Source organism: Myotis daubentonii, chromosome 2, assembly GCF_963259705.1.
Source record: "Myotis daubentonii chromosome 2, mMyoDau2.1, whole genome shotgun sequence".
Classification (NCBI taxonomy): Eukaryota; Metazoa; Chordata; class Mammalia; order Chiroptera; family Vespertilionidae; genus Myotis; species Myotis daubentonii.
The window spans coordinates 9,531,937-9,554,035 of NC_081841.1; the positions used below are offsets into that span (position 1 = coordinate 9,531,937).

At 57.7% G+C, this 22,099-nt stretch overlaps 1 protein-coding gene across 1 annotated transcript in view; it reads right to left on the bottom strand.

Annotated features, from left to right (window-relative positions):
* The window catches only part of TOM1 (target of myb1 membrane trafficking protein), a 37,421-nt gene that overhangs the window by 5,672 nt on the left and 9,650 nt on the right, over positions 1-22,099 (bottom strand). Inside the window, exons 2-11 of the mRNA XM_059681686.1 lie at positions 16,139-16,223; positions 13,349-13,427; positions 12,268-12,417; positions 11,844-11,978; positions 11,583-11,729; positions 8,860-8,976; positions 5,329-5,462; positions 3,854-3,887; positions 3,182-3,275; positions 2,368-2,488 (exon numbers count right to left, since the gene is read on the bottom strand). Of these exons, the coding sequence (XP_059537669.1) occupies positions 2,368-2,488; positions 3,182-3,275; positions 3,854-3,887; positions 5,329-5,462; positions 8,860-8,976; positions 11,583-11,729; positions 11,844-11,978; positions 12,268-12,417; positions 13,349-13,427; positions 16,139-16,223 (1,096 nt within the window). The remainder of the gene's footprint in view (positions 1-2,367; positions 2,489-3,181; positions 3,276-3,853; positions 3,888-5,328; positions 5,463-8,859; positions 8,977-11,582; positions 11,730-11,843; positions 11,979-12,267; positions 12,418-13,348; positions 13,428-16,138; positions 16,224-22,099) is intronic.

The following is a 22,099-nucleotide window of genomic DNA, read 5'->3' on the forward strand; positions in this document are numbered from 1 at the left end:
TGGGCAGTGAGTGCAACGAGGAGGAAGCGATGCCAAAGACGGTGCAAAGCCCTGGCCCAGGGAGGCCGGCTCCCTCAGGCGCGGAGCGTCACGCTGCTGTCCCTGTGCCCGAGCACACAGGTGCTGGCGGATAAGGCAGAACAGGGCACGTCTGGCCCTGGAACAAACAGAAACCGAGGCTTCCCTGCCCTCCAAGAACTGCATGTTCTCTCCTAATAACTACCCCCCCCCTTCTCTCCCTCTCACACACACCTGCACAGCCCTGAAGGCTGAGGCTCCGCCATCGCTAGGAGCTCCGCCATCGCTAGGAGCCGTGCCTGCAGCAGGGGAGGGCCTAGCCACCGCTGAAGGACAATGTCACAGCCCAGACAGGGCTGCAGACCTGGGCCCGGTGTCTGTGGTCCATGCCCAACAGAGGAGGGAGGGCTGCTCCTCAAATGGGCCCTGTAAGGCCAGAAGCTGGACATGAGACACTTAGGGTGACACAGCATGGGCAGGGCGTGGACCGTGGCCCCAGAACGATGATGTGGGAGAAGCTGAGGAAAGCCTCCCGCTTCCGGCAGAGCTTGGCTGAGGCACCCCTGACCGGGCTGGCCCAGATGCCCCCTCGCTCTCCTTGGTGCCCCGAGCGGAAGGGCTGGTCAGGTGGAGATGTCGGGACTGTGCCAGCTGTGGTCGGGGCTGGAGCAGAAACAGAGGGGCTGGTGAGTGGAGGCAGAGCCGGCACCAGATACCAGGTGGACAGACAGGCCTGGGAGCGTCTGAGAGTCCCAGGAGACAGGACAAGGTGAGGAGACGAAAGGCCAGTCAGGTGACCAGGACTAAAGGTGCAGCTGGAGCAGAAGGAAGGAGCCAGGCAGGAGAACAAAGGGCTGGGGAACTCCGAGCTGGGGCACACTGCTGCCCCTGCAGGGGCTGGCACTTTCTGCTGGGAGGAGGCCGATCTCGGGGCCCGCAGGACCCATGACCTGAGAAGGCACATGCTGTGTCAGACCACCTGTCCTACCCCCTGCTCTCTCCTACCTCTGACCTTTGCACATGCTGTTCCCATGGCCTGAAACGGCCATCTTGACCCTCGCCCCCGACCCTGCTGTCCAGGTCGCAGTGCCTGGTACGCCCCTCCAGCACTCAGCACTGCACGGCAGGGGTCCGTATGCACATCTCTCTCTCTCTCCGAGATTGCAAGTCCTGGAGAGGATGTTCTGATGTGCTTTTCTCTCTCCTAGGGCCTCGCTCCAGTAGCAGCAAACATCAGCCAGGCTGGCGAGCTGGGCCAGGTGCCAAGGGCTCTCTGGTGTGGCCAGTGTGCCACCTGCCGGGGCCTCCTGGGCGGGCCACCTCCCGGCTGTTAGGTCCCACCGGACTCATTAGCTTCCACCTGCACAGCAGCCTCACGTGCCCTAATTCCATGGCAACCATGAGCCGTCCCAGAGCCCTAGGCTTGGGACTATAGACTCTGCCTGAATAAGGATGTGGCTCATGGCCCATCAGCCCTCCCTTTCCCAGAGCTGGGTACGGCCAGTGGGCAGGCTGTGGGCAACCCATGGGCCCAGGCGGGCTACACCTGGACATGCCAGAGTGGAGAGGGTAGTTCTGTGTTCTTCAGAGGCCCACTGACAGTTTCCAAAGACCTAGAATGACCACTAGGGAGCTGGGTGTCCACTGGGACGGGTCCTCAATCCAGAGCTTTCCTTGGCTGTCCATCTGGCCAGCCCCAGCCCAGACTTGGGGGTCATGAGCAAAGGGCTGAGGACGAGCACACCGCTTCTGACCTGCCTACACGGAGTCCATCAGGGGAAGCTGAGGCAAGTGCTGGCCTCGTGCCCTGACTGCTGAGGGCATCTCCCTGGAAGTGGGCAGCCCTATGGAAGGACAGGCCCCCGCTCGGTGCAGAGTGGGCAGACCTGAGTGGGATGGTAGGGACTGGAACGACGGAAATGACTGGACAAGCCCCTGAGGACTTATCAGGAGCCTCCCTGCCTCCCCAGGGCCTTGGTGCACTGGGCACAGAGCAGGGGGAACCTGAGTCGCAGACACTGTCCTCGCACCAGACAGACCCAGGCTCCCACCGAGGAAGCCTCAGTTTCCTCATCTGATCAGATCTTACGAGATTCTGGCACGCAGCTGGTCAACATACAGGCCAGCCTTCCCCATCCAGCTCTGCCTGCGGGGCACTGAGTCTGCCGCCTGGCCACGGGCTCTGTGGGCCACGTGGGACTGACTTAGGGGAAGGAACTCTGCCACCCTGAGGGGGAACACCAGGGGGCTGTGTGCTCTTCCATGGGGTGTGCCCACCAACAAGTGGGTTCAGGGAGAGAGTCCCCTCTGATGGGGAGTGACCCAAACCGCAGGGGGCCGGCCACTCACTCTTTCCGTTGGTCGGCCAGCGAGCTGCCCCGTGTTAGGGCAAACATGTCAAACTCGTCCTCCAGGCGGCCGGAGGTCTCCAGAGACTGCAGGCCAGCCCTCACGCTGCTGGAGCCCAGGTCTGCGGGGACAGAGAGACACGTAAGACTCCGCCCGCTGCTCTCGCACGCGCCGTGGCCAAGCTGCTCCCTGCCGGGCCCAGGGCTGGTTCTGGGTGGGCAGCACAGAGAGGGGTGCACACAGGGCAAGATGCATAAACGGGGCAGCCCCCTGCTGGCTGCGGGACCATGGGCATAGCTACCGCCTCACTCGGAGTGAGTTCCTGGGCTTGGCATGAAGCAGTCAGTCAGTAAGAGTAAAACCAATCACAGTGATATGTCAATGATTTGATGGCTAACGTGTGCCAGGAGCCCACTCCGGCCTGGCACTGCTCTGAGTCTGACCTATGCCTGAGTTCATTCAGTCCTCATCACCGGCTGTGAGGAAGTGCCTATTCCTGCCCATCCCAGAGGAGGAAGGAGGGCACAGGACGTTCCAGTGACTTGCCCACGCTCACCCAGGCGATTCAGGCCAGGGACACTTCAGTGTCGAGGGCAACCTCAGAACAGCGGGTCTTCTGAGGCCCGGGAGGGCTCAGCCACTGTGGGCTGTGAGGGAGAGTCCCATGTCTTGTCCCAGAGGCTCAGTCTTGTGGCAAGGTTCAGCCTGGGACCCCAGTGGGGTGGGGTCTGGGCTAACACCCTGCTGTGGGGGCTCCAGCTCCAACTGTAACACAGGATGGCACCCCCAGAACTGCAGGGGTGCCCGCACTTACTCATTCCTGCCAGCTGGGATGAGAGGCCGCCAGTGGCTGCTGGGTCAGCGCCCATGTCGATGAGGTCAGCTGCCGCCTCGGCCTCACTGGGGGCCTGGGGGAAAGGGAGACCCACCGTCATGCCCCTGCCGTGGCCTTGCTCCCCTCAGCCAGCAGCACTGGCCTGAGGAGCTGTCTCCGTGCCCTGCAGCTATGGCTTCTCCCCTTGGCCTCTGGCTCTGCTGCTCCCTCTAGAGGGCGGGCAGACCCTTGGGCACCAGCTGGTGGCAGAGCTTAAAGGGACAGTGACATAAAAAGCTAGAAGAGGCCGAAACCGGTTTGGCTCAGTGGATAGAGCGTCGGCCTGCGGACTGAGGGGTCCCAGGTTCGATTCCGGTCAAAGGCATGTACCTGGGTTGCGGGCACATCCCCAGTGGGAGATGTGCAGGAGGCAGCTGATCGATGTTTCTCTCCCATCAATGTTTCTGGCTCTCTATCTCTCTCCCTTCCTCTCTGTAAAAAATCAATAAAATGTATTTAAAAACAAACAAACAAACAAACAAAAAGCTAGAAGAGGACTTTTCTAGGAGCCTAGACAAGAAGGCGCATCTTGCACAGGATATGGGGTGGTGATGAGCACAGCCCTCCTTTTCTGTTAACAAGGCACGATCTGGTGACAGCAGAGCCATTTACCTTGGCGGTCTGGCCGGTCCGGAACCGCTCGAACCTACGAGACAGAAAGAGTGAGTCAGGGAGACAGGCTGAGAGGCGCCTTGGCACAGCCAGGCAGGGCCCTTCATGTGCCGTGGGTCCCCCCGTTCTCCTCTAGTCTGTACCCGTGGGCTCAGCATCAGTGCAGTGGTGAGTCTCGTTTGGGCAGACCCAGTGATGCCGGCATCCGAGGGCACTTTTAACTGTGCCCCTTTCACTTGCAGAAGCGACCCAATTTGGATTGTCAATGACCTGGCCACTCCGGTCACGATCAGCGTCAAACGAATAGGAATAGACTAGAGGACATGGGATGCACGTGGCACTGGCAGAGGTGAGGACTTCTGTGGAAGTTGCTCAGTAATCTACCTGTGTACCTCTGTGTGCCAGGGCCTGCAGTGGTATGTGAAAGACACACATCCTTGCACTGCCCCGAGCCACTGGCCACCCTCGGCAGGCCTGGCGGTGGGCAAAGCGGGTTAAGAAGACCTGGGTCTGGGGTCTGTTCGAGTGCTGGCCTTGTCCCTTGTTAACTGTGTGACTGTGGGTACGTTACATCACTTCTGAACTTGTCTCCTTGTCTGTTAAAAGGGGGGTGAGAGTGGAACCTGCCTCCCAGATGTGAGGATCAAGCAGACATAGCATGAGTGGTTGTGAACAGAAAGTACCACCAGGCAAATGCCAAGCCTGCTCTTTCCCCATTGCCCATGATCCTGGTGGGACGGCCGTCAAAGGGCCCTCCTGTCCCCCCAACCAGTGGGCACAGCAAAGCTGAGCCAGTTTCTCTCGGGGACCTGCCCCTGAACAGAATGACACAAGGTGAAGAAGCATTTGGACCCATTTACTGATGGTGACACCTTGGGGACGTGGTCTAGGACAGCGGTCACCAACCGGTGGTCTGTAAGGTCTGAAAGGTTGGTGATCGCTGGTTTAGGAGGTTCTGCCCAGAGACCCCTGAGCTGCCCTAGGATCTGTCTGTCCCTCCTGCTCTGTTGGGAGGCCTCGCTGTTCACTCTCCTTTGGACACGAAATGCTATGCATTTCATAGAGGCTATTCATCCAATCAATTCCTTTTCTAAGTCAGCCGGAAACGCTGTGTGTACTTGCAGTCAAAGAGCCCTAATTAAGTCAGTAAGTGGTCCGAGGCCCCAGAGCCAGGCAGAGGTGGAGTGAGCAAGGACAGACCAGCCTGCCTGGCTGAGGGCCCACACGCTCAGCTACCACCGCTGCCCTCTCCGGGGGCTGGACGCAGGGACACTGGGCAGGGCTAACTGGCGAGGAGAGGAGAGGTATTGGAAGGCGGGGCATGCATGCCCACGCTGCAAGAAGACAGCTGAGGATACATGCCTTGGGTGGCCCGCCTGGTGTTAGAGAGGAGATGAGAGGTCAGCGTGTGGGGAGACCAGGGCACAGGGTAGGTGGGAGGGAGAGGGAGAGTGGGCTGCTGCAAGGCTGGGTACCGTTCGTGGCGCAAGAACACGTTGTTGAGATTGTCGTTGACGATGAGCAGCTCCTCCGTCAGCTGCTCGTTGGCGATCCGGGGGATGAGCTCCAGGACCCGCTGCTGCATGGCTCGGCACGTCCGGTTGAGCTCCTGCCGCGGAAGCAAGTAGGACAAGCATGGGCACCGGACCAGAGCGAGGCCACCTCTCCTGGAAGGGCTCTGGCCCCCGGTGACCTTGGAGAGCAGAGCGGACTCCACCCTGGACTGGAGCTCCACAGAGCAGCTTCAGGGGCTCCGCAAACGAGCCTCTGAATTCCACTTCTGTGTTCCACACTCACATTCACCAACACGCTGGTCCATGCAGACTTCATTCCCCTGTCGCCATCTTTGCTTAGGTGAAGAACAGAGCTGCCAGGTGGCCTGGCCGAACAAACTGCAGCTTCTCTGGGTGTACTGGGGTATTTTTGGTAACCAAAACATAAAAAATAAACTAGATGGCCCCAGCTGGTTTGGTTCAGTGGATAGAGCATCGGCCTGCGGACTGAAGGGTCCTGTGTTTGATTCTAGTCAAGGGCACATGTCTGGGTTATGGGCTCAATCCCCAGTAGGGGGCATGCAGGAGGCAGCTGATCGATGATTCTCTCTCATCATTGATGTTTCTCTCTCTTTCTCCCTTCCTCTCTGAAATAAAAAATATATATATTTAAAAAAATAAAAAATAAACTAATGGCCTGGCTGGTGTGGCTCAGTGGTTGAGTGTTGACTTATGAACCAGGAGGTCACGTTTCGATTCCCGGTCAGGGCACATGCCTGGGTTGCAGGCTTGATCCCCAGTGTGCGGTGTACAGGAGGCAGCCAATAAATGACTCTCTCATCATTGATGTTTCCCTCTCTCTCTCCCTTCCTCTCTGAAATCAATAAAAACATATATTAAAAAATAATAATAATAAATAAGCCCTAGCTGGTTTGGTTTAGTGGATAGAGCTTTGGCCTGTGGACTGAAGGGTCCCAGATTTGATTCCAGTCAAGGGCACATGCCTGGGTTGTGGGCTCGGTTCCCAGTGGGGGGCATGCAGGAGGCAGCCAATCAGTGATTCCCTCTCATCATTGATGTTTTTATCTCTCCCTCTCTGAAATCAATAAAAATATATTTAAAAAATAAATAAACCAGATTAACTACAACTATTATCCACATTTTGAATTTTTGCCTCATTATTCTCAGACTTACTTAAAAAAAAATACTTTTATTTAGGAATGATGTTAGATTTATAGAAAGGTTGCCAAGACAGTACTGATTTTCTGTAACCCTTCACTCAACCTCTCCTTAGTCTGGCATTTGTCAGAACTACGACATGAACACTGTTACAACGCTATTAGCTAAACTACAGGCTTGTTCACGTTTCCCCAGTTTCTCTACTAACGCATTTCTTGTTCCAGGAGCCCACATTGCATTTAGTCATCATGTCACTGATGGGCGCTTTTTTAAAACAATAAAGTTTTTTTGCCCTAACCAGTTTGGCTCAGTGGATAGAGCGTCACCCTGCGGACTCAAGGGTCCCAGGTTCAATTATGGTTAAGGGCATGTACCTTGGTTGCGGGCACATCCCCAGTAGAGAGTGTGCAGGAGGCAGCTGATCGATGTTTCTAACACTTTATCCCTCTCCCTTCCTCTCTGTAAAAAATCAATAAAAAGAAAAAAAAGAAAAGAACCTGGAGTATTTTTTAAAAAAAGTAAAGTTTTGTGTTTTTTTTTAAACACAGGTTGTTTTTTTAATTTATATTTTATTGATTTTTTACAGAGAGGAAGGGAGAGGGATAGAGAGTTAGAAACATGGATGAGAGAGAAACATCGATCAGCTGCCTCCTGCACACCTCCTACTGGGGATGTGCCCGCAACCCAGGTACATGCCCTTGACTGGAACTGAACCTGGGACCTTTCAGTCCGCAGACTGACGCTCTATCCACTGAGCCAAACCGGTTAGGACAAAATTTTTTTTTTTTAATTAATTTTTTTTCTCACATGAAGATATGCTTTTTATTGATTTTTAGAGCGGAAGGAAGGGGAAGAGGGAGGAGGGTAGGGGGAGGGAGGGGGAGAGAGAGAGAAAGAGAGAGAGAGCGGGAGAGAGAGAAGCATTGTTGTGAGACAGGAACATCGATTGGAAACCCAAGTATGTGCCCTGAAAAGAAATCGAACCCACCACCATTTTGTGTGTGGGATGACGCTCCAACCACACCAGCCCTTTTCTCCGGGAGGCATCACTGAGACCAGACGCTGTCCAATACTGATTTTGGATCTTTCTGGACCCTTTAAACCGCCCCCTCCTAGGTCAGGGCTTCTCCTGGGCTTTCCTTATCTGCCTTTCGAGTGACTTTCAACATCCGGTGGGCCTCCCCTCGCTTCCTTCCACGACCAAGAACACTTACGGCTTTGTTTCTACTTCCTTGTCTGCTCAACAGCAGCAGTTGGAGCCAGGGCCCTGGGCTCCAATCCCAGCTCTGCTGCTTACCAGCCATGGGACCCTGGGCGCATCACATGACCTCTCTACCTCAGTTTGCTGACCTGGAAAATGGGGATAAGAGTCCCTACCTCACGGGAGAGGGTGAAGATTAAGTAAGTGAATGTATATCAAGCGTCCACATCAGAGCCTGGCACTTGGGAAGTGCTCGAGGTCCCTGGGGCACCTCGCCCGCCTGCTCCAGCAATCACTCACACCCACAGCCCGGGCTTGGGACACACAAAATTAACTGCACTTCAGCAGCCCTGCGCTTCCTAGCTCCCTCACGCCTCTCTCATAGCCCTCATGTGGTCTTCACAGTCACATGTCCTTTCAACTCTGAGAATCCGCCTTTCCTCCTGCCCCCGGAGGGAGGACATAGGGCAGGGACACCCGGTCAGCTCAGGTTAGCCCTGCCCTCGGGAGCGTGAAGACAGACACAAAATGAGACCATCACACCAAGCACCCCATCACCCCCTCATGGGTTCTGTGGCTCCTGGGCCTTGGGGTCCCCCAGCTTTCTCGGTGCCTCTATGAACTGACCTTCCTGGGGAAGGTGCCTCTCCCCAAACCCAGCTCCTCCTGCTTCAGTGCCTGACCCTCATCCCTCACCAGCTGGGGATGTGACTGTGGAAAATCTCCTGACCCACAGGAGCGAAGACCCACAGCTCCCACCTGCCTCAGCCCCAACACCAGCTGCTCTCTCATGCCGGCCTGCCAAGCTTGTAATCTGAAAGGTGGAAATCTCACCTACCAGCTTTTTCTCAATACCATTTATCCACAGCTTACTCCGGACCAGGCACAGTGGGTAAACCTTGTCTCATTGCCAAACTTGTACCATGAAGGCTACTGTTAGAGAGCAATCTTACAGATGAGGAAACTGAGGCAGAGGAGCTATTCTGAATTCCAATCTGATGGAGTCCCAAGTCCGTGGTGTTAACATCTCCTGTGTGATGAAGGGGTTCAGAGCAAGCATGGGAACTAGTGTGGGTGGGAGGGAATGTGTGTGGTCACATGAGCACAGTCACTGGGGGCGGATGCGGGCTCACCTGTAGCAGCTCCAGGTCTGCGGGCTCTGCCTGGGTGGGCACCAGCTCCGTCAGCATCTCCGACATCACCCTCACGTTCCCACTCACCATCTCCAGCTCGCTGCGCAGCTTCCCGATCTGAAACACACCGTCGCCCGGTGAGAGAGGCCAGGGGCCTGCAGCCGATGCCGCCCACGGGGCCTGAGCCTGGCGCCACCAGCCTGGGTGTGGTGCCCAGAGGAGCTGGCCTCCAGCACCCTCACTCGGCGCCCCCCTCACAGAGGCTCTACCAACCGTTATCATCTCCAAACTGGGGAGCCTGCTGCAGGGAGGCCGAAAGGAGAAGTGGAGGGCGGATGCACCACAGAGCCCGCTGGAAGCTCCAGAGCTCCTGGGCCCACGGGCAGCTAACGAGGCCCACAGGGCCTTCCCCCGGAGAGGACAGTCAGCGGCGCCGCCCTCGGGATGGGATTCTCCCTCTCTCCTCCCCTAGGCTTTCTGTCTTGCTCCTGGTCTGTTTGTGGTTGTGTGTCCCAGGCTCCTCTGAGGATGAGTCCCAGTACTGCCCCCCCTAGGAGTACGAGGCAGACTTAGCACTTGTTGGGGTTCTCAGTGATCCAAGAGCCGGAGGTCTTGGCTGGGGGATCGTGGTAATCAGGCTGCAGTCCCTTCACCTGGGTGAGGGGGCAGAGAGTGGCCCCGTCTGAAGCTGGGGGCTCTGTGGGGGCCGGTCTCCTTTGAGCGCGGTGCACACTGTGGGTGGCCAGAGACCAGGACGGAAGCTCCAAAATTCATCTGGCTGAAGACCTCGTTGATCATGGAACACCTCGTGGGTCTCGTATTAAGTGGCTTACGCCTTGGGAAACACTCATTTGTTCTAAATCAGGTGACCGAGTGGATTTCAGAATCTGAATGTCACCATGTAAATTTATGATGCCTGTGATAGCAGCTACCTTTTACCAACCACCGATTAGAAGTGCCTCAGCGCATAACGTACATCGCTAATCAAACCTGACCACCATGCCTGGCCAGCGTGACTCAGTGTTTGAGCATCGACCTATGAACCAGGAGGTCATTGGTTTGACTCCCGGTCAGGGCACATGCCTGGGCTGCAGGCTTGGTCCCCAGTGGGGGTTGAGCAGGAGGCCGCCAATCAATGATTCTCTCTTATCATTGATGTTTCTATCTCTCCCTCTCCCTTCCTCTCTGAAATAAAAAATAAAATAAAAAAACAACAACAAACAAACTTGACCACCATCTTACGAGACAACTATCATTACCCCAGACGAAGCGCAGTGTTCAGACACAGGCGGTGCATTCACCACGGTTCACTATCACCTTCCAAACCCGGAATATGTTTGCTACATTTGGCCTCTTTAATGAGCGCTCCTGGTGTGAGCAGAAAAACCACTGCTCCCAAATCCAGCGAGTGCAGGGCACGTGGGACCCAATTACGAGTCTGAGTTACATCACTGGGCGTCGAAGACTGACTGAGTCCCAGGAGACCACGGGCTCTGAGGCTACACAGACGGCCCCGTTTGGTTTGGTGAGAACCTTCTGCACTGGACGCAGTCAGTCTTCATCCACGCAGCTGCCAGGCCTCAGGCAAACTGCTTTATAGTCATAACCAGGTAGATACATTTTACAACCCTTGCTACAGTTTTCCTGTACCTTGAATTATCTGTCCAGTTAGGAAAACTTCTCTAGTAATATTTGCAACTCTGGGAGGTGATTTTATGATATCAAAGTACACAAGTTTCTTTCAAACAGGTCGGGGCTGAAGGGCTGTCTGGGGAGCTGGTTTATAGGCCCGATGATACGGTACCAGAGACCAGCTGGCGCACTTTGGAAAGTCAAGTTCCACTTTTGTTCCATCACCTGTGCCTTTCTCACCGGCACTTTCGGCAGCTAAGCTCTTACACTTGGCTGACATGATGGGTCTGAAGTCTGCAGAACACCTCCCAGGGGCACCCCGACAGTGCAAGGCCCTGTCCCACACCCCCGCAGCCGATCACCAAGCACCCAGCGTACACTGGCCTGGCAGTGGGCGTCCCTCGCAGGGAGAGCAGCATCAGCCCCCCACAGACTGCTCCTGGCTGCTGGGGGGCACCTCGCCTCCAGCTTTAGGAGGAACACGCTGAGGGTCAGAGGCTGACTAAGCCATGGGACCCCTAGTCTGAGGAGGGTGCTCTTTCCAAGCTCTCCCAGGCCCTGGCCTGCCCCCGGGAATCTTACACTATGCCCCCTCTTCTTGGGGCTTCACGGGAAGCAGCAGGATGCAATGCAAGGCGTTTTCAGGATTATTTGTGTGGATGTTTTAAATTGCTTTCAGCCAGAACCTCTGCTCAAATGTCACGTGAGCACATAAGCAAACCACACAAGGACAGTGAGCTGCTGTGGGCGAAGGGGCCCCTGCGGGCACTTCCTCTCCCTGGTGCTGCCTGAAGGCTCTACCCAGAACAGAGCTGGAGGCTGGCTGACGCACAGGACAGAGCCGGCCTGCAGCCAGGCAGACCTGAGCTCGAATCCCAGCTCTGCCTCTGCTGAGCAGTGTGGCTCTGGGCGAGTGAATTTCTCTCTCTGAGCCATCTCGTCCAAACAGGAGGAATAACAGGCACCGTGGGGTGGCTGTGAGGACCAGCAGAGGCCCCACAGTCCCTTTCATTCCGACAGGGGGTCTTCCCTGACACGTGAGGAGGCAGCCTCCACCGTGCCCCTCGGGGCTCTGACCCTGGCTCGTTTACCTGCTCAGGGGTTGGCGTTATGGGTGTGTCGCTGGGGAGTACAGCTGGGGTGGACACAGGAGCCACGTGCTGGCTGGGGTCCCCCCGATGAGAGGTGTCAGTGCCCGCAGAATTCTGTCCGGACGGTGTCTCTGAGTTGAACACGGTCTAGAGGACAAACGACTGGATCAGTGAGGCCCGCAGGGGCCCCAGGAAGCAGCTGCAGAAAGCAGCGGGTGACGGCTCCTGCCTCCCCTCCCCACTGTCCCCGAGTCTCCTCACCCTCTGGGGTGTGTGGATGGGCGACAGCATGTCTAGGTCAGTCATTGGGAACTCCAGGCCCTTCCGCCGCAGGTCCTCGTAGACGGCGACGACACCAGTCAGATCGGGGGAGCTGCGGAACGCGTCGGCCCAGGACTGAGGGGACAAAGGGACATGGCCGGTAAAGACTGTTCCTGAAGCCCTTTTAAGCTCGCCTACCCTGTCCCAGAGAACAGCAATTCTGGCCCCGAGTTGCTGGTCCTTTTACAACATCACCCCGACACCCCACTCCACAGCAAGGCCCAATGCTGACAAGTCTCCCCACACTCTGAACGTCCAATCAGTAGACAGCCAAGGTGGCCCTAAACAAGAAACAGATCAAGGCGGCAGCAGCGGCACCTTTCTCCCCACCCGCCCGCCCGCCCGCCCGCCCGCTAGCACGCACCTGGATGAGGTTGAGCACCTTGTCGTGCACAATGGTGGGGGGGTTGTTCTTGGGCAGGATGGTCCTCACCAGCACGCCCTCCACGAAGTCCTGGCTGGCCACCAGCACGTGGAAGCGGTGCCCACAGTTCTTGACACAGGTTTCCAAGACCTGGAGGCCGGGAGGTGCCGTGAGCACCCGTGAGAGGAGGGGAGCACCCCGGGCCCCACCCTCCCACTCGGCTGATGTCCCAGAGTGCAGCCTGGGAGAGGATGGAGCCTCCTGAGGTGAGACCCGGCCCTCAGAGAAGCAGGGACGATGTGGGATCCGGGCTGGCTCACTGGCGGGGCAGAGGGCGGTGTGCTGGCCAGAGGCCCTTCGCTAAGTGGCCGCGGTACCCACAGAACCCTGTCCTATGCTCTTTCTGAGCTGAGTACAGTCTGGAGGGAGGTGGCTCTCCAGGTGGAAACCAAAGAGGACTTTCAATCAGGTGGACCCTGCGGTGGAGAGCTTCCCTCCAAGTGTCCTGTTCCTATTCATGGAAGCAGCTGCCTTTACTTTTCAGCGCAGCGGATTCACCTGGATATAAGGCTGTTGTGGCGGAGGCTGGCACAGAGCTCTCAGCCCCACTCCCCAGCAAACCCGCCCTGACAGCCAGGATGCCCACTCATGCCTGGCTCGTCCTGTTGGGGGCAAGGGCTGTCCTCAGCCACCAGAATTTGTTTGATGTTCATTTTTCAGGTGGGACATCCAGGCGCTATCAGCACCCACCTGCGCCTGCCAGGCTTCCTGCCCTGGGGAAGCGTGGGCTCACCCGCAGGCCCTCTGGCCCGGGCTCTCCACGGCTGGTTCCAAGGGACGGGCCTCCATGTGCCTGCTCGCTCACCAGCCAGTATGCTGGAGAGAACTTTCCCCAAATGGCCTCCTGCCACTCTGTGCCCGCCAGCAGTGTAGTCAGGACAGCACTTTGCCCAGGACCCTTCCTTCCCAGCCCTTGGAAAAGGGGCCGCCAGTGGCTAGGTGTCCTGCTGGGCCTGGGGAGCCAACCCCAGTGGACCCTGGTCTGGCCATGGCCAGCAAGCCAGCCAGACGGGGCACTCACCGTGAGAGCCAGCATCACCTCATGGAAGTTCTTATTCCCCGTGATCCTCTTCTTTATTGCTCGAAAGGCATCTTTGGGACTGGACAGAGGAAAAGAGGAGGGATGGCTGAGGCAGGGGCCGGCCTGAGATCAGGGGCTCTGGAGATGGGACGGCTCCTATGAGCCGCCTCCCTGCTCCTGTCCCTGTTTGCTGTGTGTCCAGCCTCTAATCACATCACACCACCCGCCCCACCAGAGTCCTCGGGTAGATCTCCAATATCCGTGGTAGGGACTCTCAGTGTGTGGCCCCCAGACCTCCTGAGGGGGGACATGTGAGTGTTGGTTAAAAACCCAGAACCTTGACCCCACTCTTGACCCCTGCACGGAACCTGAGGGGATGTGCGTGCTCACCACGCCCCAGGGGCTTGGGGTGCAGATGGAAGTGAAGAACCTGTGACTGTAGGCAGAGCCCTAATGCCCGTCCTGCCAGCTCCTTGCCCGCCCATCCTTTCCCTCACCTGGGTACTGGGGACACACTGTGAACAAGCCCACACGGCCCTGCTCCACAGAAGGTCACATGCTCTGTGGAGCCTGGCGCAGGTGGGAAGTGAGCGGGTCCCGGGGTAGAGCGAGTGGGTGTGGGAGGGTGGGGAAGTCTTCTCCGAGGAGGTGGCACTACAGCTGAGTGAGAAGGATGAGAGGGAGCCCACTGTGGGGAGCAGGGCAGCGGGTGAGACAGAGGCAAGCGCCTGGACCAGGGCCCGGGGGTGGGAAGCAGGAAAGATGGGCACCCTGAGTGCGGGGGGAAGGGAGGGGCCGAGGCACGGTAGGTGGGAGGGTGGATGCACCTCCGTGCAGAGGGCGCCTGAAGACCTTGGTGGCAGCTCTCCTGTCCCGTCTGTACTTTACTGCCACCCCCATGCCTCACCCCTGCTCCTGCCCCTCAGCCCTGAACAGGTGACATCGATATATTGCCCAGACCGACCACTCCTCCCTAAAAGCCTTTGTGACCCCCAACTCCAGAGCCACAATGCTGTCCCCGTCCTCCACCTCCCTGCGTGCACAGCCACGCGGCACGGACGGGGCCGCGGCTAGAGGCCTCCTAGAGGGCAGGGACGAGGGCCCAGCACGCGGGAGAGGCTGTGGGAGCATGAGCACGTGGCTGTGAGGGCCTGCCCTGCTGTCTGACCAGGCGTCTGCCTGCCTCTCAGTGCTCACCAGTTCGGGGCAAGTCAGGGCAGTCGGGAACCCTGACACGGGTCACCCAACAGGAGAGGAGGCGGCAGGAAAGCCTTCCTGGGAACGACTTCCATGAGGGGCTGAGCGTGCAGGCTGTCAGGCTGTGACAGAGGACACTCGGGGTTGTGGGGCCCATCCCAAAAGTTTGAGGCAATTTGCAGCCCAAAACCCAGGCGCAGCTCCTCGCCCTCGGGCTCCTCCTGGGGGGAAGCTGATGTCCGCTCCTGGCGGGCCGTTCACCTGTGGCCACCTCAGCTCCAAAGGGACCTGTCCCCACTTCTCACAGAGTGGTCCAGAGAAAGGGCATGGCACTGGGATCAGAAGTTCTGGTGTGTGTGCCCTTGCTGTGGGCCTACTGTGTGCCCAGCACTCTGCTAGGAGCCCAGAGTGGATGACAAGGAGGCCACCACCCAAGGAGGAGTGGGCAAGAGACTGAATCTAGACGCCAAGCTCAGGGAGGCGAGGGTCACGCCCGCTTTGCTCACTGCTGGGTCCCCAGGCCTCGTGCAGAGCCTGAAATACAGGTGCTCAAGTCGACAGCACGCACCTGAGGGGGTGTGTCTGAGCCCTTCTCAGTCTGCAAGGACCCTACCGTGATGTCAGCTCTCCCCAATGGTCTTGACTGCCTGATGCAGTCGCCCACAGCCCCTCTTGGGCTCCGAGCTGGGTGCCCCTGCCCGCTCCCCGCCTGCTCCTCTATCACACAGCGCGGCCAGGCTGAGAGGACCCCCACAGGACAACTGGACTCCCAGTGAAGAACGGAGAGGGAAACAAGATCCTGCTCCAACTGCTGCCCCTGATTTTCCACAACAGAGGCCGCGCCGGGCTGCCCTTCCTGCTGGGTGCCTGCCACGCCTCTCCCCACCCTTCCTGGATTTCTCTGAGGACAGTGGACGAGCATCCCCGCTCTGCTCCCCTCAGGGCTGTGGGCTTATGGCTAGAAGGACTGGAAAGAGTTAAAGTGACTTGCCCAGGTCCAGAGCTGGTCAGTGCCAGCGAGTCAGAGACCAGGAGCCAGCACCGTGGTGCCTCCCCCATACCCCGTAGTGCAAGCTCGGCAGGGCCCCTGGGCGCTGAGCAGGGCACCGTGGCCCGCGCCCCGAAAATGCTTGGCCACGGCTCACTCAGTTTTGCGTCATCTCCACTGCCCTCCCCGTGATCCCGGCCCTCCCTGTGGTTTCACACGTTAAGGAAACGAAAGTCTGTTCTTGCTCGCTGAGGAAGCCGGAGTCCCTAACACACTCCAGCCCACAGGATGCAGAGAGGTACGTGGGCGCCTCCTAATCTGAGCTGCCAGCTGGCCTGGCCTGGGAAGACCTGCCCGGCTGGGGTGCGGCCGGGAGGCTGAATGGGCGGGAGCGTCTGGGGCCACGGGCCAGCCGCACACCTGGCGTCTCCAGCCTCTCACCCATCTGCCGGGAGGGCTGACGGGACCATGGCTCCAAAATGCGTGTTCCTGCTGGGGTGGGGCTCAGATGGCCTCTGCAGCCCCCTGGCCCCGAGGGGCACACGGTGGTCTGCCTTTGCGCACAGAGGTGGAGGGATGGGGTGGGGGCTCTCTGGCCGGCTTACCCTTCCTCCGTCTCGTTGATGATGTCGCAGATCTCCATGTTGAGGGCCCAGTCCTCGCTCTGCAGGGAGCCATCGGTAGCTTTCTCTGAGGGAAGGAAAGCACAAGTCACAAAGGCGCGTGGGGTCCCAGATGATAAACTCAAGTGGTGGGGTGTGCTGTGGTGATGGGGGTCGGGCGGGAAGAGAGGGAGGACAGTGGATGCTTCCCGGGCACCTAGGACGGCCAGGCGCTGTGTAAGCTATGCCACCTACACTGTCCCGTTTTGTCACTTAATTCTTATTAGAAGCCACGCTGGGCTGGGAGTGCGCTGTCCTGTGACGGTGAGAAGCCGTGGCTCGGAGCACTGAACGGGTGAGCAGGTACTCGAATCCAGCCGCGCTGGCTTCAGAGTGCTTGTTTTTCACGTGACAATATAGTGTTTTTGGTTTTTTCAAAAAATACTAGTAATGCTTTTGTTAATTTTAGAGAGAGAGGAAGGGAGGGGGAGAGAGAAACATTAATCAGCTGCCTCCTGCATGCCCCCCTCTGGGGATTGAGTCCACAACCTGGGCAAGTGTCCTGACCAGGAACTGAACCAGTGACCTTTTAGTGCAGGGGATGATGCTCAACCAACTGAGCCACACTGGCCAGGGCAATATAGAGTGTTCTGTTTTGTTTTTATAAATAAACTATTTCGCTGGTGTTCATCACAGGAACGATGATGGAGGACACTCACACATGTTCTTTAAGAGTGAAGTGCTGTCCCTCCACTCGAACACACCACCCCTCTCTAGATTCTTCTCATACAGTGCAGTTTTTTTAAAAAAAATATATTTTATTGATTTTTTTTTACAGAGAGGAAGGGACAGGGATAGTTAGAAACATAGATGAGAGAGAAGCATCGATCAGCTGCCTCCTGCACACCCCCTACTGGGGATGTGCCTGCAACCAAGGCACATGCCCTTGACCGGAATCGAACCTGGGACCCTTCAGTCCACAGGCCAAAGCTCTATCCACTGAGCCAAACTGGTTAGGGCACACAGCGCAGTTTTTAAATAAGTTCCACCACAGCGCGCATGGACGGTTTTATATGCTGCCTTTTCCAGGCCACATTCCATCACGCAGTACCCCTGGCTGGTACGTCAGGCACACACATGCACTTTTACCATATGTAAGTGTGTGACAAGACAGGAGTTCATCAGCGCTTTAAGGTTCAGACACCAGGGCCGTTTCCCTGGCTCCCAGACCCTGGCTCCAGGCGTGAGTGCTCACACCTTGCCGGGCTCACGTGCCCGCTGGCCCCTCACTGTCAGCCAGCTCTCACCTACCAGGAGTGCTCGATGGACCAGCACATGGAACGTGATGTGATGGCACAACCATCCTGCAAGGGAGGCGCGCATCACCCTGTTCACAGGGACACACAGGCTCAGGGGGCTGCACAGCTGCTGAAGCGCCAGGCCTGCTCATGCGCTGGGGATGCAATGGCGGACCAGATGGACATGGCCCCAACCCTATGGCGCCCAAAGAGGCTGGGCTCTGAGCTCAGGCCTGCCGGGACAGAGGGGGCCGTCTCCGTGTGACTGGGAAGGGTCCTGTTCCAGCCAGGCAGGCAGGCCCATCCCATCCTGTAGGGCAATCCCTGGGCTGGGCCAGCACAGCCAGCTCCCTGTAACTGTGGCTTCAGTGACCTTGGTTTTGAAACTGGCCTGACTTCATTCCACCCTGAGTCCTACCTTGGGCCTTGTGGCCGGATGGATGCCAGGACGGCCCAGGACACATGCCAGGCAGCTGAGGCATCCAGGCAGGGACCCAGCGGCAGGGAGGGGTTGCTGTATTCCCTGGATTATGGCTGGGGGAGGGATGAGGAAGGGGTCCCTTTAAAAGGGTTGAGAGATGGACTTCTTCACCCTACAATTATGTGGAGTCACACTCTCCACCCTTGGGGACTCACGCACTTACTGAGCTAATGGGAAGAACCAAGAATGGACAGGCACCCTCTGAGCAGAGGGTGGACCTACTCTGCGGTTTAGGGGGCAGTGGCTAATCACCATGCAGAACCCGCCCCTCAGAAGCCACGTCTCAGTGACCCGCCACAGGCCGGAAGGATTAGTCACCCGACTCCCGGACTGCTCACCGGCACATCCAGCTCCCGACTCCCATCCTCCCATCTCCTCACCCGCCCTCCTCCACTGCCCAGCCGGCCACCACCCGCTGCTCTCGGACCACTGCCTCAGCTCTTCCTGCCTCGCTCCTCCCGTCCATTCTCCCTCCTGCCCACACTCAACTTTCTGAAACTTGAAAGTGATTGTGTCCGCCTGGGCCCCAAATCCTTCGAAGGCGCTGAGCCCTCAGCCAGGCCCCAGGCCCTTCAACAACAGCAACGCTTTTGTTCCCGTTATACTAGTACACTCCGCAACACCTGGCGCAGGCAGCTGCTCCCAGAAGTGTGGCTGCTCCTCACAGACGTGTAAGGTGCACACTACCACCTCCTCTAACTGACGAGGAAACGGAGGTGCACGGCTGTGCCAGGTGGTGAGGGAGGAGCGGCCACTGATGCCACTGGCCCATCTCGCTCAGGGGTCGGGAGCTCTGCTTTCCCAGAGGGCTCCCTGGACCATGCAGGCACCTGCCCCTCCTCCCCGACCCCTGGCTCCACCAGCAAGCCTGGAAGTAGTTCCTCTATCAGATCCCTTCCGACCCCAGTGGCCCTTGAACATGACGGACACCCCTCTTCTCCTGGGGGAGAGGGCACGGGTTTAGAAGGGGTTACGGGGGCAGCTGGGATATCTGTCAGGATGCCATCCCGAGGAATCAAGGTGGGTGCAGAGGGACCTCGAGCACGAGTCTGAGCACAGCTGGCAAACTCTTTAGTCCTCATTGCCAGCACTGGGCAGAGCCATTCAGAGGATGGAGTGGTTTTGGGGCGGAGGGAGGAAAAAGGGGAGTTTCAGGCAGACTAAACAGGAAGGGGAGAGGAAGAGGAGAGAGACAGGCCCATCTGAACAATTTCAGTGACGAGGGGGTGCCCAGATCAGGCCCGGCCCTGCCACACGCACCACCTCCCTCCCTCCCTTCAGGTGGGAGTGGACTCAGGACTGGGGAGACTTCCTGAATGAAGATTCCATGAGGTGGTGTGTTCCATTAAGGGCAGAAGTTTGAACCCACAGGAACCTGGGGATATTTGTTTTGTTCTGTGTTTAACCACAAAAGCAACTCAGCTAGCTATTTTAAGAAGAGGGAATAGGAACACGGACAATGGCGACCAGTTCCCAGAGACTGACAGCTGACTTCTGACCTCTGAGCTGTTGGTGGCAACCTTCGATGGCCTGGTAGCAGTTCTGCTCTTGTCCCAGCTCCAGAGGAGGCCAGGCCTCGCAAGCCTCCACCAGCCGCTAGGCCGCACGTTGTCTAGGGCTGGCTGGCCCGTCTGCCTGCTCAGTAGCCTGTCCTCTCCATGCTGGGCCTGGTCAGACACCGCCTCCCCAGAGGGCTCCAGAGAGCGGCCTGGCACCGCCTGGCACTGTGGCAAGCGCAGTCAGGTGGGGCAGCGGCACAGGCTTGGAGCAGGACAAGTCTGGCCCCCCCTCGTCACTCAGAGACCATGGGCAAGGACCCAAGCCCTCTAAGTGTCCCTTTTCTCATCTGTCAAACCAAGATAAGACTGTTGGCTTCACGGACATTGATTTATCAGCCAGACAATGTCAGGGCAGGAGCAGTGACCAATAGCCACTAGGCACCATGACCTGACTTGGGCTGAGAGCAGGAAAGAGTGGCCACCAAAGACACGTCCTCACCACCTTACGTTGGGGGAGGGAGGGCAGGTGATGCTCAGTGCCCAGGAGGGGAGGGGGAAACCGGGGCCTGTGTGGCCCTAAACTCATACACTCTCACCCTGCTCTGCCTGGAGGATTCTCTTCTGCCTTGGGTGGGCTCTGAGCTCTTGGGGACATCTCTCTCTCACCAGCCCCACTCTCTGGTGGGGCAGAAAACAGGTTCGGTCAATGTTTGCAGAAGGGCTGGCTGAGCCTCCAGATGGCCGCGCTGCTCCAGGTCACTGCTGAGTCCCCTTCCACCCCTACCCCCACCCTGGATAGCGCTCTCTGTTCCACTGACCCTGAGCTCCCCCTTTCCACTCCTGAACCCTTGATACTGGGATGTTTCTTACAAAGGATGGCCTCTCAGAGCTCAGTTGGCAGCTTTTCCTTTTTACACTCCATGATGTCTTAGATTCAATGAAATACGGTCTGTAAATAGCAAGGGCATGCCTTCAAGGCCCATGCGGAAAGCAGACCTAGTCCCACCAGTTGCCTGACCAGGGGACAGGGACAGACCGGGAGCTGGCTGACCAGGTGGAGAAGACAGCCACATGCTGCTCAGCTCTGGGCGGCTCCCACAGGCCCTCTCCTGAGAGCCCCCTCCGCGAGCGCACGCACAGTCATTTCCTTTTTAGTCATTTCACATTTACTGATGCCGTTTTTCCAGTGTAAAAGTCACGTACTCATATCACTCAAAGGACCCACAGTGACCCTTTGTGAAGATTTCTATCTAGTCTTGACTGTTTTCAGGCTTTAAAAACACATCGGTACAAGTTTTAAAGTGTATAATAGTACTAGTGGCCGTACGCACGAATCTGTGCGCGAGTAACTCGCTGCCGCTTGCCTCAGCTGGCCACCCACCGCTGCTGGTAGCTCTTCACTGCTTGTAGCTCTCTGGCCCGCTGCCCCACCCTCCTGTAGCTCTCCTCCCGCTGCCCTGCCCTCCTGTAGCTCTCCTCCCGCTGCCCTGCCCTCCTGTAGCTCTCTTCCTGATGCCCTGCCCTCCCCTCCTGTAGCTCTCTGCCCACTGCCCCGCCCTCCTGTAGCTCTCTCTGCTTGTAACTCACTGCCCTGCCCTCCTGTAGCTTTCTACCACTTGTAGGTTGGTCGTGATGTTATGGCGTAATGGATAATTAGCATATTCCTCCTATTATATAGGATTATGGCTATGGCTTGTTTGTATTAAAATAATAACCCTATTCCATAACTTTTAGAGACACACTGAAATATTGATGAATGACAGGTGATGTTTGGAATTTGCTGTAAGTAACACCCCTCTGTTTACTTTCCCACCCTCCATCTGCCTCTGCCCTGAGGGTCCCTTAGCCCCTCCACTCTGGCACCTGCCTTCTGCATGCCTTCTTCCTGCCACCTGTTCCCTCGCTGCCCTCCCCCTCTGCTCCCGAGCTGCTGTTGTATGTCCAGTTCTGTGCCAGGTGCTGGAGGAGCAAAGACGGAGAACAGAATCCCAGCCCTTGAGGTGGTACTAGTGGTCAGGGTAACAGCTGGACAAGCATTCTTAGTGCAAAATGGACAAGTGAGAGGACGGAAGTCAGTTCCAGGTCCTGTGGAGCTGTGAGGAGGGTGAGCACCAGCGAGGGCACTGGAAGGTTCAGCAGGAGGTGCCGTGGGAGTGAGCGTAGAGCATGAGCTCCCGGCCTGGAAGGTGGAGGAGAGGTTCCGGTGGAGGAGAGGCATGAGCTGAGTGAATGAATCAAGGAGGAGTCGACAGGACGGTGGGAAGAAGGAGGGCTTGAGGGACTGGGAGAGGGACCTGAGGGAGCCTGAGGTCCCAGGAGGAGTGAGGCAGCCAGGGGAGAAGGGAGTGGCTGCTGAGGCAGAGGGACAGACCAACCTCAGGCTGGAAGGAGGGACTCAGGCAGGCAACCACACCAAGCCCCACAGCGGCAGCCGCCTTCCTGGCCCACCCGAGAGCCGTCCCTTCCTTCTCACTGCCCAAAGCAGCCATCTCATACCCCAGGGTGCCTGGTCCAGAAGTGGGCAAGCGACCGGTTCTGACCCCTGGGGAGTAAGGACACATCTGCTGGGTGGCACTGCTGAGAGGCGCTGCTGGGACACAGGGGCACAGCGCACAGCCCAGGAGGAAAAGCCTTTTCTCTCTCTCTCCCTTCCTCCCTTCCTTCCTTCCTTCCTTCCTTCCTTCCT